Raw genomic sequence first — 16,270 nt, 5'->3', positions numbered from 1 at the left:
TTTAATGTCTTTATAATATCCAATACCTGCTGCACTTTTTTTCTCTCACTAGAAAGATAAATTTGGAAAACAAAAGGTGCATCAACCATTACTTTTTATTAATCTAACGTGGTTTAAAAGCTAAGAGCTAAGAGTCATCTCTTTTTTTTTTAACTTTTACAGCCTCTTCTCCAGAGGAAAAATATTATCTGAATGTGAAAAAACTACAGCAAAGAAGAATATTTGTAGTACGAGAAAATTATGCCACAATCTATTGGAGTTTACAGTAAAATACAGTATTTAGAATCTACAGCAATGGTATTTGACATTTTTCAGCCTGGACCCCAAACTTATGAGCACTCCACCCACAGTTAGCAAGCTAACAATAATAGCTTGCTAGAATGCGGTTAGAGTCAATTAATTATTAAGGAATAAATTGTGAATAATTCCATAATTTAAGGAAAAAATTGAAATTACTAATTAATTTAAAAGTTTTTCGTTGTTGCCGAAGTTCAGTGCATTATGCTTAAATGTATGTGGTAGAAATAACATTGTGAAATGCATTACATCGTATTATTTCATTAAAAAGATTAATAAATGTTTATTTTATATTTTAAATAATAGACTTGAGAATTGTATATTTTTGTCTTAAGGTTTGTGTCGAACAAATTTAGCCTTTACATATTGTCCTTACAGGCTTGCAGACAACCTGAAAGACAGCGCGGAGGGCAAAAAAACCTTTGACGTGCGGATATCCCATGATTCCTTTCCCAGTTCTCCCTCAACCATAGGGGTTTCCTTTAGCCAACCGGTCTCTAATATAATATTTGCTTATAACTGTGTGTCCCTCTGTCTATAGTTGTTTCGGGGGCTTTTTTGTGCGGTTAAACCATAAAACTGGAGGCCGCTTTCTTCCTTTTGCTGGTGAGTAAATCAGTTCATGAGCGCCGCAGCTGCTAACTGAACTAGCACGAGGCTACAGAGTTAGCTGCTTTTAGCTAATTTAGCTAGTTTACGTAGCGGAGTATTTCACATGAGCTCGTTCGCAACCTACCAAATACAACAGCACTCGGTTGTATTGTTTTTACTGCATTATTACCGCTGCTAATGTAGCTACTCGTTCGACCTATTTGGGAAACAGTAAACTGTGTCCCCTTTGTCACTAATAAAGCATTTTGTTTCTTGGCTCCAGGTTTTTTCAGGATGTCTTACTCTCCTCCGATCAACCGCCCTCCGATTGGCATCCCACAGCTGCCCCCTGGCATTCCCCCTCCTCAGTATGCGGGCTTTGCTCCTCCGGTTCCTCCAGGTACTAAGTTGAGAACCTGACAGATGTGTTATTTACATTAACAAGATATATGCATGGGGAAATGGATAGAAACACAGGAGCAAAAGTTATCAGAATGTAAACACGGTAAAGTAGTTTCAGATTAGTTCATAAGTAATTAAAGGAACAACAATAATAATAATTCAGAATATTGCTGAAGTTTTAATGAACTTTATTACTTTTTGGCCAGTATTAAGAACATTGAAGATTGTGGTTGTAATGTGAAAAAAAATTTCAAGGCCTCTTGCAAAGGTCAAGACTACTTTAGCCAGGTATTGTATGAATTTGATATCATACCTTCAGCATCTCACAACAATTATATTTTTGATCAACTTTGTGTGTGCTGTAGACTTCTATGAACATTCAGACTGTAAAATGTAGTGCCTTATTTTGATGTGACAAGGTTTCCCCCAGAAAATTGGCTAAGCCTGATGGTTGGTCGCTAGGACAGTCATTCATTCAGCGGCCTGCCGTGTTTTTGAATTTAAAAAAATATTTAAAGTTGACAGAAAATGTGCAAATTCCACTTGATAATTATGTGTTATTGGAAGATTAATGCTTGAATATCGACCATAAAGTCTTCAAAATAAAACTAAAAGAAATAAGGAGTACTTAGCCAGATGGGGGCCCAACTAAAGCCTGGTGGCCCGACAGGCTAATAATACCCTGTGGGAATTAGCAGCTGGGCTTAACTTCATTTTCATCCTCGTTTTCAGGGACTCCCATGATCCCAGTTCACATGGGTGTAATGGCTCCTGCACCCACAGTGAGTAAAAAAGACCCCACTAACCATATATACATTTTATGTTAACAATCTAATTTTAGATTAATGACCTAAAATGTGCACTGGCTGTCCAGGTGCTGGTCCCGACCACAGTTACCATTTCACAGAAGCCGGTAACCACGAAGAAGGACCCTGTCCTCATCAGAGCCAAGGACGCAGAAGAGACCGTGGGCCCCACCACCACCGTGTTTGTGGGGAACATCTCTGAGAAAGCGTCTGACATGTTGGTCAGGCAGCTTCTAGCAGTGAGTTCTCCATACGTCGCTGATCTGTCAGAATGAAACTGGCCTCTATTTTCTTTTTTCTTTAAAATTGTTCCAGACGAGGATAGATTTGTGCCTTTTAATTGATCTGCGTGAAACGTAAGAAGGATCAAACGGCGTACGCAATTACACGGCTCAAACGTTGAAAATATGGCGAAAAAGTAAATTATTTTTTCTCTCCCTCATTTCAGAAAGTGATATTCATATACATGTATATTACATATGGAGTAAAGTATTTCAAGCCTCGATTTCTTTTAACGTAATTTCACAGCTTCTCAATCTTCCCCAAACTCTACACAATACTCTCAAGGCAGTCGTTGTTTGTGCAACAAATTTCTTTTACTTTGAACTACGGAGCAACAGTCCAGGTGAGATGCTGTTGACTTGACGTCTGGCTCAGAGGAGGCTGGACACGAGGAACACGACATTTGTAGCCTTTGTGTAAGATTTTACTGCGTGTAGAGACTCTTGTTGTGTTTCTTTTTCACAATATTCTAATTTTCAGAGACACTGAATTTAGTCACCCTATATTTCAGAATGTCTGTATAATATTTGACTCATTGGAATTAGAGGAGCCCACTGAAAATTAAAATTGTGCATCATATTCTAGTTTATTAAAAATAATTGAAGGCTTTTATTATATATAATCATCCCACCGTGGGAAAAAAATAAGATCTGAAATACATCCTCAGAGTCCAAAATATTCTGACGTTGATGCCCACGATGGCTGCTGGCTGGGATTGATCATCCGGTGGAAAAGTTGTTGATACATAAATAGGTTTTATCAAAGGCATAAAACACATTATTTTTTGTTCTCCATCAAAACAGAAATGCGGTATCGTTCTGAGCTGGAAAAGGGTCCAAGGTGCTTCTGGGAAACTTCAAGGTAATATAAAAATAACCTTACTTTTAATTTCTTTTTCGTTAACATATATAATGCTGCCCAGTCCTATTACTATGAAAATAGTTTGTTCATGTTGATGCTGTCCTTATTATATTCTCTCTTTTTTTTTTTTTTTTTTCCCCCTCATTTCGGACATAATAAATCCTTCCTGCAACCTTGACATCTGGAAGCTTTTGGATTCTGTGAATATAAGGAGCCTGAATCCACGCTCCGAGCTCTCCGGCTTCTGCATGAGCTGCTCCTAGGCGACAAGAAGCTGCTGGTCAAGGTGGACGCTAAAACCAAGGCTCAGCTGGACGAGTGGAAGGCAAAGAAGAGGAGCGCCAACGGGGTAACAAGCCGTGAAGCCAACGCTTGTTTGAGTTTGATCCTTTTTGAAAGTATTTTAAAACCTTTTTCTCCGGCTTTGACACCCAGGGAACCACAGACGGGTCTAAAAACGACGCGCAGGATGAGGAGGAGGTTCTCGATGAAGAAACTGTGCGTCGGGACCAGGTTGTGAAGGGGGCGATCGACGTCCTCATCCGAGAGTACTCGAGCGAGCTCAACGCTCCCTCGCAAGACTCCGACGGTCAGCCTCGCAACAAAAAGCGCAAAGAGAAGAAGGAGGAGGTAGTCAGATAATGAACTCTTTATTTTGGTCATGAAATTTTCCGTACCTGGTCTGTTTCCAAATCCGTCTTTACCTTTTTTTAAGGACATCAACGCGATGGAGTTGGAGGATGACAAGAGAGACCTCATATCCAGAGAGATCAGCAAATTCAGAGACACGCACAAGGTAACGTACCAACCTGCCTCTGCTGCTATGTTCATAAACAGAAAACTTATGTTTGTACTTCAAAATCCCTCCACAAGAAGTGGATTCACACTTAATAAACAATCTGTTAAACTTATGGACACAGTGTTTAAATAAACCTAATCAATTGATTAAACCCCACCAATATTTCAGAGTTCATTTGGTGACTAGAGCAAGATGAATCTCACTGTGTCCGTTTTGGAAAAGGTTGCTCGGACAGGAAACTCTTTCTTTATCTTTTCTAATCCTCCTGGGCGCCCCCTGCTGGAGGGTTTTGCAGAGGGGCAACTGGCTCTCATTTCATTTATTTATTTTGTCATTTTGAACAACGTTGGGGTAATTGTAGTTTCATTTAATTTGCTACGTGTCGCCCCGTGTCACGTTTAAAACCACCGAGCAGCTCAGTGAACCTCTGCACGTCCTGACATCTGTAAATCTGTCTGAGTGCACACAGTCTAACCACTGCCTCTGTTGCTATGTACATAAGAAGAAAACTTATGTTTGTACTTCAAAATGCCTTTGCACTTCAAAGGCAGCTAGCCGCCTTTGAAGTGCAGCTAACAGCATCGTTAAATCAGGGAGCGCCTCTCCACAGCACTCTGTGGTCTGAATAATATATTTCTTTTTCTCTCTTTTACTCTTTCTTTGTCGCTATGCGTCGAGATGCTATCAAAGTTAAGAAAGTAGAAAATATATATATTTAAAACATATTAATAAAAGTGAGAGATGCATTTTTAAAATGAACTGAAGACAACGGTAGCTTCGCAATTCTGTAGTGGATGGGTGGATCATTTAACTGTAGCAGGTTACTTAATATTTGTGCAATAAAAATGATATCAGTCTAAATAGAATGTATTGTTTATCTCTCTACAGTGAATCTAAAATTTCTCTTAAATTGAGCTTAAATTGCAAACTTCATACAATTGAATAAGAAAATTTGTATGTAACTCTTCAGTTGGAAATTGAAATTATTGCGCTTTAGGAATCAATAACAAATATTAACTCATTTATTTCAGTTCATATATATTTGTAATAAATATAATTTCAAAGGCACTTTGCAAAGCAAGCAGATCCAAACTAGATATAAAAATAGTGAGTCTGTTCAATTCAATCTAATAGACCGATTCAAAAACAGTGACATGCATTACAATTCAATTTGGTTTCTAAAACAATAGTCAGAGGTGTTTTTTAGGGAATAATTTTTGCTATTAAAATGTTGGTTATAGTATTTAAAAATTTTTTTGTTTGTTTTGGGTTCTTATTGAGAAATGCGAATCAACAGATCAGAGCTATAAAAATCTCCAAATTGGCCACAAATACTCTGATCGGTGCATCTCTAGACATAATGTATATACAGCACAGACCAATAGTTTGGACACACTTTCTAATTGAAATCAATGAGAAGGTGTGTCCAAACTTTTGGTCTGTACTGTATATATACATATATTTATATATATATATATATATTTATATTTATATTTTAAGCTTACGCTAGCTCAAAAAAATGAACAGGAGGTCAAACCAGTTTCAGACACTCGCATTGATTTTCTAAAGACCGGCCTGCAGAAAAGCACATTAAAGCTGATATTTAAAAGCCGACCCAGTGGACGCATTGATATGACCTTAAGTTCAGATGAGGATATCCGTCCTGTCCCAATGCAGACATCCTGGCTTTTATCTTCTGTGTCATTTGCATCAGTTGACACATTAACAATATCACATCATGAAGGTCATTTGTGTTAAGTAGCGTTGTGTTTGTCTATCTACAACTCATAGATGATGACATGTAGGAGCCACATTTTTTTTTCTTGTGCTCTTTTCATGTTTACTTTTTATTACCTGTCAGATCCAAATTTCAAACAATTCTTTAAGAAAGTTGTCATAAACTTTTATCGAATCTGAATTTGAACTCTGGATCTGCCGGACTTGCTGTTTTTTAAACTGGATTGGTGAAACCTTAGAGTCGACCTTCAGCTAAGATGGCTTCCCTACTTTTTCTTGTGTCAAACAATGAATTTAAAGGAGTTGATTTTGACATTTCTGTCACAGCAAACTGTTTCGCAGCTATTTTGAATATTCTGACTTCATGATTGATCTGCTTTTCCTCCCATATCAGGATTTTTCCCCAGTGTATTATCAGCATGCCGGGCCACCAGGCTTTGTAATGCTTATTGAGTTGTCTTTTTAAAATGTTTGCATTTTTTTACTTTATAGTTGATGATTAGGTATTAATCTGCCAATCTTTCAATAATGCATAATTATCAAGTGATATTTTCAAATTTCCTGTCAATTTTAAACACTTTTGTACCCCAAATCACGACGAGTCGCTGGACAAATGACCCCCCAACCACTGGGCTCAGCAGGTTTTCTGGGGGAAACCTTGCATATGTAGCTTGCAGTGTGTGTAGGGGGAAAGAAGTGCTGAATCCGTAGGTCATCTCCTGCAAGCTGCACAACTATACCTACAGAACAAAATGCCATTGTGTTTGACTTTAGCGGGAAGCAAGAGTTTACATCTTGTTTTGTGCAAAGACTTTTGATCATTTGTGCAAAGTGTAAGTGATTATTGGGGGAGCACCGATAAATTGAACCCGAGTTCCTTAATTTTTGGCGATTGGATGATGCGAAACTGATTTTATCTCCCTCTGCAAAGGTTAAAAATAATAAATTGACCACTGCCCACCATGTCATGTCTACACTTGTGCGGTTAGCAATCGTCACTCCAGCTGTTGCCAACTTAGCAACTTTGTAGCCATATTTAGCAACTTATCAGACAAAAAAAAAAATAAAAAATCAGTATTGGCCAAAATCGTAATCGGCAGATCAGGCTTTTTTTAAATCCCAGAAGACACTGATTATGTAAAGTTGGGGGAAAAAACATAGTAGTCCTAAAATAAGCCTCTACACTGCAGCGAGGCAGATATCTCTTACACATGCTTTCCTGACAGAAAAAAACCCACATTGGTATTGATTATGTAATTTATTTAAAACTGGACCGTTTGCCATGAAAAGCCGTGACTTATATTAATCTACTTGGCACCCGTAAGTAACGTCAGAGCGGTCCATTACGTAGCAGCGATGTTAAGTATGCTACGCGTTGAAAGCTGACTTGGCAGCTTCTCTGACTCTAAAAGCTTTGTAAGCAAAAACCCCATTTAGGATCAAATCTCCTTCCTCAATAACACAAAGCAGACTGTCCCAAAGCTTAGTGTTTATCCTTCTGTCTTTTTGCTGTTTGTCTGATAAAACCAACGTCAATCATGTATTTTTATTTTTTTTTAATTTAATGTTTTTCAACTAGCAGATTGTCCATATGTATCACTCCACATTGATTTGGGGAAAAACAAGCAGGCGGATATGAATTTGACCAATATGTTTTTTTAGCCCTCAGCCGAGTTTTTATTGAAATGGCCTCTTATTACATCAGAGAATAATCGCAGATATCCTCTGTTCGCTGCCCGGTTACGTACTCTGCCTTGTGAAAGCGTTTATGCTGCTTGAGCTTTTTAATGTCGTTCTGTGACCTCACAGCCGCTGACATGCTTTTGATTGGGGTTTTATGTAATAGACTAACACAAAGCAGTTTATTACATAGGCAGAGGAAAAATGTTGCATTGATACTCAGAGTTTGAACGTGGCTGCCCAGGAGTCTTGGTCTGTGGAATGAAGGGTTAATAGTTGATGGTTTTCACATGAGTTTAACCTGAACTGAATGGGGCTGAAACGATCAATCCGATTAATTTCCACGAATCAATTATCAAAATAATCGTCAACTAATTTAGTAATCAGTTAATCGTTATTAAGAAAAGTTAATTTAAAAAAAGGCAATTTTCTGAACGAGCAACGTAGTCCGAGCAGTAATTGAGTCAAAACTGTACAAAATATATGTGCATTTTGGATTTTATAAATAAAAAAAATATCTTTGTACATTGTGTCAGTTTTAGTTACATCCAGTTCAAATTCTGTAAAAAACAAAAAAAAAAACAAAAAAAAAGAGCTCTTCACTGTATTGATGTTAAGTCAAGCAGAAAGGTCTTCATGTGTTGAAAGGATTATTTTTGCTGCAGATGATCGAGCGTACACTTATGTTGTTGCATTTCAGGAAATAAAAGGTTTTATTTTCTTATATGATGAAGGAATGGGGCTATTTGCGACATCTTTAATGTGTTTCCAATATTGAATAAAGAAAGACTTGATTGAAAAATCTGCAGAAGACACTTTTTTTTATCCGATTAATTATCAGAATAATTGAAATATTGATTGATAACTAGGAAGAATCGTTAGCTGCAGCCTTAGATTTAAATCCGTCAAACCTGCCGTAGCGTTGGACCGCTCCTCCTGGTGGAAACTACAAGGCTAGGAAGACTTCCTGACTCGAGTCGGAGCGGCCATCTTGTCCAAGGCTATCAGTCCTGGTAGGATGTCAACATCCCCAAAACATGCAGTCTGAACTGCTTTCTTCAGCATCACGTGGTGATTGTGTGTGGGGTTTTTGTGTGTCAGTGCAATAACTTTTCTGATCTTTAATGTCCTTTGACAAATGTTCCTCTTTTTTTATTTTCTTTCTCCTGTCTGGCTGCTGCAGAAACTGGAAGAAGAGAAAGGGAAGAAAGACAAGGAACGACTTGAGCTGGAGAAGGAGCGGAGGGAGAGGGACAAGGAGCGCGAGAGGGAGAGGGAGCGGCGCGACCGAGAGAAGGAGAAGGAGAGGGAGAGAGAACGGGAACGGGACAAGGAGCGGGAGCGAGAGCGGGAGCGGGAGAGGGACCGAGAACGGGAACGGACGAAGGAGCGCGAGAGGAGCCGAGACATCAGCGAAGCGCGCAGCAGGTCGAGGTCAGTGCAGTTGATGCTTCGACAGTGTGAGAATTGTTGGAGTAAAAACCACATTATTGAACGGATTAAACGTCAACCCATTCAGAATCTGGCAGCCCATGGTGTAGCAGTGTGAAACGTCAAGTTGAGTCCGAGTTTCAACCATTTGGCTGCTGAACTTTTTGTGAATCTTGGGTCCGATGGTTGAAACTTGAACACAGTTGGATGTTCTGACAGGGAGGTAATCCCAAACACTCGTCAGAATTGGGCTTTAACAGATAAAGCAGGCTGTGAAATCGACCTACTGGAAATGTTTGAACTATACCTCAAAGCTCCAGCTCATTTTTAGCAACAAATATATTGGAATATAAATAATATTGACAAGAGGTCAAGAAATCACCCAGGATTATGGCTGAAGCTAGTGGATCGCAACACAAATGTTAATGGGGGGGTTTATATAAATATTTCTTTCAGGGCCTAGACTTTAACCTGTTAACTTTGATTATTTGCTTGTAGATTTTCACGCAATTAATTGCTATATCTTTTTTCAATTTACACTTAAAAGTTAATGATGCTCCACCCAGGGAGAAGGAATAATTCAAATTCAGTAATAAAGGCTTCAGATTCAATTACTAAAGCTTATTAAGAGTGCATGTTAACGTTTCATTGAAATTGTGTTTGTGCAGCAAGGAGTCATAAACAGGAAAATCTGTCTGAATGCCTTATTTGAGCAGCGGAGCCGCTGTAATGAGTAGCCCGTCTCAGAGAAGCAAAACAAATCAATGCTTTTTGCTAGTTTTGCTGATGTAAACATCTGTGACTATGTGATTATGTCCTGAATTGATGATATTCTGTGAATATTCTGAAATCGCCTTTGCAGGGAGAGAAACAGAGAAGATAAAAAACGAGACCGTGACGAAGACGAGGAAGACGTTTACGAGCGGCGGAGACTTGAGAGGAGGCTGAGAGACAAAGAGGCTGCTTACCAAGAAGTATGAATGTGACTTCTCTCTTTTTGTGTTGCAGGTAAATGATTACTCACAGGAAGATGTGTTAATCCTCTGTTTTTGTTTTTGTTTTTCCTTGTGAAGCGGCTCAAAAACTGGGAGATCCGAGAGAGGAAGAAGGCTCGCGAATACAACAAAGAAAATGAGAGGGAGGACGAGAGGCGGCGTGAAATGGTACACATCACGCACTAAAAATAAATGTTGTTTTTTTTATTTATTTGGTCAACTTCTTTGTGGTTTCATTCATATTCTTTTATTTTTGTTTTATGGCATTCTCAAAATCAGATAAAAGAAGCCAAAAGACTGAAAGAGTTCCTCGAGGATTATGACGACGACAGGGACGATCCGAAGTACTACAGGTTGATCGTCTCAACTCGCACTTTGAGATGCCGTGTTTCTGCTCTGCTGTCGGAAACACAACAACAAATAATGGCCTATCTATTTGTCCTTCTCGTCCTCAGAGGCAGCGCTTTGCAAAAGCGACTGCGTGACCGCGAAAAGGAAATGGAGATGGACGAGCGAGATCGAAAGAGGGAAAAGGAGGAGCTGGAAGAGATTAGACAAAGGCTGCTTGCTGAGGGTCACCCTGACCCAGATGCAGAGATGCAGAGGGTAAATCCTCCTGAATGATTCATTAACATAAAATTTGACCTATTTTTCTCCTAAATTTTATGAAAATATTTAAGTTTTACAAGGTAACAGAACTTACTTTGTGTCCCATTCATTTCCAAATGTAAAATCCTCCGTCATTCATTTGCTACTTTGCACCACACTGCAATTTACCTTGAAACATGTTCATTTCATAGACTTGCTAACAAATCTTACTGATGTAGGGATTCATCGTGACAAAGAGATTAAAGTCACATTAAAAAACAACTAAATCATTGCTCCTGAAGAAGAAAACACAATGCTGCATTTAGACTACTCAAGTTTACCATTGCTTCCTAATACGCATGTTGTACTGGAAAACATTTGAATCCTTTTTATTAGGTTATCTGTTCAAAAGCTGAAAAAATATTAACATTATATTTAGGCCTGTCGCGATAAACGATAAATCAATTGATCGTAGATAAATTAAAACTATCGACATCATTTTAATTATCGGCATTATCGTCTCTTCCGGCCTTTTTCTCTTTCTGTTGATGACACTGAATGAAAAAAGGCTCCTCTGCTCTCCACTGACCCTCCCTTCCTCATTTCCTTAGTGTAATGTCCAGCGCACACTACACGATCTTAGTGCTGTCGGCGGATTGCCGGCCCATTTTCAAAACCTGAGAGATCACACATTATCTGACAGAAATCCTAGGTATAACGGTTCGATCAGGTTTGTTCCTGCCGTGTGGTGTCCAACAATGGGCACAAAATAATGGCTACAAATTCACTTAACTAATTATAAAACCAGGCATTAATCAATGCTTTACTACAATCTACCTGCAGGACGTTAGTGTCAGCATAACGTCCTAACATCTTTGCACAAAATGTTTTATAAACATTAATGTTGTTTCCACATATCATCTCCAATGTCCGCTAGACTTCGGGTTGCACCGTGTCAGCTGTCTGGGATTCGTTGTTGGTGGAAGAATGACTTGGACTTGGCATAAAAGAATTGAAGCTTAATTTTGACTTGAAACTCGATCTGGAGAAAACTCACTTTGAATGTCTCTGCTTTGGATTTCTGCAGATGGAGGAGGAAGCCGAGCGCAGGCGACGGCCTCCTCTGAACCTGGAACATGAGGAGGAAGTGAGCCAGGAGAAAACTCATCGCGACCGCGAACCGGAGCAGGTTCGCGAACGCGACCGCCATCACGACCGCCATCATGAACGCGAACGCGACCGCCACCACGAACGGGAGCGAGAGCGGGAGAAGAGACCCTCCGAGAGACCCGTGGAGCCAAAGTCCCAACCCCCCCGGCAGGATTCAGACGAGGATGACGACAACAATGACGCTAACGTCAACGAAAGACACGAGGACGACTTCCGCGACGGCGAAGACTCACTAGAGGCCAAGCCCCAACTTAAGCCCATAATGAGACCAATCACCATTGCCCCATCAGTTTCTTCTGCTAGCGGGAACGCGACTCCGAACACTCCTGGGAACGATTCCCCCTGCGGCATAATCATTCCAGGAGAGAACACCCCCGACCTCCAGCCTTTAGAGGAACATCGGCCCAAGATCGGCCTCAGCCTCAAACTGGGTGAGTGCGACAGCAGACTGTAACAGAGTGTTAGCACATCCTTAAAAACTCTTAAATTCATTTGTCAAGAATTGAAGGCCTTAAAATGTCTTCAATTTAGATTTAAGAATCAGAGGTCTTAAATGTTGTTCTGGCTGGACTGTTAGGTTTGGGTGTATAGTTTTTTTTTCTTATCATGGGACTTTTCCTGCTGGCAAAAGTTTGAGTGGCGTACAGACATCTTCATCCTGTTTTGTGACTCAGTTGAGGCTACCGCTAACTAGCTGCTAATATACCCTTGCTAGCTAGCTCGTTAGCTTTTCTGCATCTATCATTGGTAAGTGTAAATTTATTGCCAGTTACCAACGTTGGTCTTCACCACTCACTCACATAAGTTGCTACCCCATTTGATGCTATGTGCAATGTGGCATTAAGAAGTCTTAAACTTGACCTGCTAAACTCTGCTGTAAACACAGGCTGTCTGTTCTTGCAGCGTTCAGACAGAATAAATCCAGTTATTCATTTTCCTCCTGCAGGTGCGACCAACAGCCCCAGTCAGCTCAATGCTGTAAAGAGAAAGAAGTTGGCGGTGGCGGACAGCGTCTTCAACAAGTTTGACGACGAGGAAGCGGACGAGCAGCCCCGCAAAAGGAAGCTGGTTCCCCTGGACTACGGTGACGATGACAAGAGTCTGGGACTCGACGGGGCAGAAATTTCCGCCGCCAAGGGCGGCAGCATCAACACAGAGGAGAAGCGGAAGCACATCAAGAGCCTTATCGAGAAGATTCCCACCGCCAGGCCGGAGCTTTTCTCTTACCCGCTGGATTGGGCTATGGTCGATTCGGTAAAAATAACAGTGTATTTTTAAAAGAAACATACACATAAATATTACAGTTTATTAAGTTCTGGAATATTATTCTCGTGTGTTTTCTAGGCTCTGATGGATCGCCGGATCAGACCGTGGATTAATAAGAAGATCATTGAATACATTGGGGAGGAGGAGCCCACCCTGGTTGATTTTGTCTGTACTAAGGTTTGTATTTATTCACTGAAATAACTGTGAAAACTAACATTTTTCCAGACTTCATTATCAGTTTGCTTCCTTTAGAAGATAAGTTTTATATATATATATATATATATATATATATATATATATATATATATGTATGTAGCCAATCAGAAAGCTCGGATTCTGCTCAGTGTTTTCTGAGGGGAAATTACCGAGGGGAATCCCAAACAGCTGACACAGCGCAACCCGAAGTCCAGTGAACATTGGAGATAATATGTGGAAACAACATTAATGTTTATAAAACATTTCGTGCAAAGAATATAGAAATGATTGGGGGAGGAGTTGGAGTGAAATTGCTACCAGTTGATGAACCCGGTAACTTTTCAGCCGTTCTTCGTTAACGTGACATAAATCGGTTCTAATGATTTTCATTCAGTCAGGACGTTACGCTGACACTAGAGCCACATGCGTTGCAGGTAGATTGTAGTAAAACATTGATTAATGCCTGGTTTAAAATTAGTAAACTGAACTAGTAGCCATTATTTTGTGCCCACTGTTGGACACCACACGGCACGATAGAACCCGATCGAACCGTTATACCTAGGATTTCTGTCGGCTAATGTATGATCTCTCAGATTTTGAAAATGGGCCAACAGCTCTAAGATGTGTAGTGTGAACTGGGCATTACACTAATGAAATGAGGAAGGGAGGATCAGTGGAGAGCAGCAGAGTTGAGCCTTTTTCATTTAGTGTTCTCAACAGAAAGAGAAACGGCCGGAAGAGACGATAATGCCGATAATTAAAATGACGTCGATAGTTTTAATTTATCATACGATTAATTGATTTATCGTTTATCGCAACAGGCCTATGTATATATATTGAATGCTTCTTTACTTAATTTGTTTTTCCATTTAAATGCAGATAATGGCACACAGCACTCCCCAGGGGATCCTTGATGATGTGGCTATGGTATGTTGAAATGTTTCAATATTGTCTCAATTCCCCAGCATTACACCTTTAAAGCTGTAAATAAGTAAGATTAATAATTATCTACAAAAATATATGTAACAGGACAAAAAAAAAAATCCATATCCAATTCAGTGATTGATGCAGGACATTTCACTTTTTTTGCCTGTAGCTTTAGTTATTGGAGCCATCTGCTGCGAGACATTTTCTACCGACTGTGCAGTCTACTCATAGTTACCCATTTGAAAAACTGGCTTTTATTACTACGAATAAATTAAATATGCCAGCAGAAGGTGACTTAGAGATATAGTGGTTTCGCCGGGGATCATAATCTGTTATATTTCATAAGAGCCAGATGGTCCAAACACGGATCAGTAGCAGAATAAATGGAAACTGGCTGTACTACAAGATTTTTAGAAAATAAAATGCAATTAATTAAAATATTTGTGAGATTTATTTACTTCTGTACACAATTCATAAGGAAGTGAATTGATACAGCACACTTCGAGTACTTCATTGCATAGGCATGAAAGGAAAGTAGTAAGAGTAAGTTGAATATGAAAAGTGGATTTTATCTTTTTTTTTTTTTTTTTAGTTCCTGGCTGAGCTGCTCTTTAAAAGGTTTCTTTCACCCACAGTATGTTATTTATTTAAATCAGGATTTTAAAGTGAACTTTTGGTTCTCAAATTTATCATGAGCAAAGACGTTTATGACCTAAAAAAGGAGCAAAGAGACAGCTAGCTTTTTTAAGAGAATAAAAGTGGCACAGCTCAAAAATAGAGGTGGGTATTTAATGTATCGTTTATCATATATCGTGATTTATCGTTGTTACGGTAAATACCAATTGGTGATGTTTAAATACCCCTAAAACTATTTTTATTTGTCTAATAAAGGCATATCAATAAATTGAAAGATGATTAAATCCATTTCCATTTAGTGAAACAAGTCGCACTCCTTTATGCCATACAAAAGTCATATATTACAAATGTTTCTCAAGAGCAGTACTGGTGTTTGTTTGGCTACGACTGCTGTGTTATGCAGTCATACAGCTACATAAAAAAATACATATGTTGTCACTTTTATCGTTACCGCAAGAGTACCACAAAATATTGTGACAACATTTTAGGTCCATATCGCCCAACCCTTCGTAAGAACATCGTATTTTGACACTAACAAAGTGGTGCGACTTAGCCTTTTAAAAGATCGCCAAATTTCGAAGTCTCGGTGAAAACAAATCCTTCCTACTGTGTGAGCGCTTTAAGATTTCTAAATGTAGAAATCTAGAAATGTGTCTTGGCAGGACTGTCGGTTTCGTTCGGGCAACTCTTTGAGTTTTACTTGACTCTTCCTCTGATCTCGTTTCGTTTTAGGTTCTCGATGAAGAAGCAGAAGTCTTCATAGTAAAAATGTGGAGGTTACTTATTTATGAAACAGAAGCCAAGAAGATTGGACTGGTGAAGTAAAGACTATGAAACCCCCGAGCTTTCACTGCAGCCAGCTACAGTTTGTCCTCCGGTCCTCCAGACTGTAAATACGTGCTCATACTCCTCTCCATTCCACCTGCAAGGAGATGCTACCTTGTATGTTTGCGTGTCGGTGTGAGTGTATGTGTCTGTATGATAAAGGTTCCAGTTTGTGAGCAGAGAGTTTGCACAAACCTCAAGCATGGTAAAACTTTGGTTTTATTGTTTTGTCTTTTTCTTTTTCTTTTTTTTTTTTTTTCCCCTCGGCATTGTTAGAGAAAAAGGCAGTTGCATTTCACTGCCTGCTCTCCAGGTTGTTGAACATTGTACATACTGCTTTGATTTGCTAGTGTTCTGTGAAAGCTCTGCCCTGACAGGTGAACTAATAAACGTGCTTTTTTTTAAAAAACAAAAAGCAAAAGTTTAAATGTTTGGAGTTTATTTTTGCTCAAAGTTGGCCATCTTTCCCACCTAAAATGTCCTTGATGAGCTTAATAAGAATTAAAATCTGGCATTTCTAGAATAATATTTTTGGCGAATTTTGATGTTTTATAGTCAGTTGAACTTGTTTCTCAGCACATATTAAACCTGATATGTGTGTTGATTTCACACACACAAAAACCCCCCACTGATATTTATCTGAAGTCTGACCGTTCCAGTTGGATGTCTATCCAGTCTTCGCAGGCATTCTGTTTTTTTGGACTTTCAATAACGTCTTTGGATTGTTCTTTTTTTCCATAAGTATCACACAGCACCTTCTTTGAATTACAAAAACGAGAATA

At 39.2% G+C, this 16,270-nt stretch overlaps 1 protein-coding gene across 1 annotated transcript; it reads left to right on the top strand.

Annotated features, from left to right (window-relative positions):
- Window positions 1-685: 685 nt before the first annotated feature.
- On the top strand, window positions 686-15,903 carry rbm25a (RNA binding motif protein 25a). Its single transcript, XM_044143477.1, has 18 exons — window positions 686-903; window positions 1,172-1,288; window positions 2,023-2,072; window positions 2,165-2,335; window positions 3,182-3,239; window positions 3,428-3,588; window positions 3,675-3,869; window positions 3,955-4,035; window positions 8,639-8,889; window positions 9,749-9,860; window positions 9,960-10,049; window positions 10,161-10,234; window positions 10,337-10,487; window positions 11,557-12,070; window positions 12,586-12,893; window positions 12,984-13,082; window positions 13,980-14,027; window positions 15,396-15,903. The coding sequence occupies exons 2-18, from the start codon at window positions 1,183-1,185 to the stop codon at window positions 15,486-15,488; spliced, it is 2,562 nt and encodes an 853-aa protein (XP_043999412.1). The 5' UTR covers window positions 686-903; window positions 1,172-1,182; the 3' UTR covers window positions 15,489-15,903.
- The last annotated feature ends 367 nt before the right edge of the window (window positions 15,904-16,270 follow it).

This window comes from Gambusia affinis, linkage group LG16, assembly GCF_019740435.1.
Source record: "Gambusia affinis linkage group LG16, SWU_Gaff_1.0, whole genome shotgun sequence".
Taxonomy (NCBI): domain Eukaryota; kingdom Metazoa; phylum Chordata; class Actinopteri; order Cyprinodontiformes; family Poeciliidae; genus Gambusia; species Gambusia affinis.
This window is presented reverse-complemented; position numbering and strand designations above follow the sequence as displayed.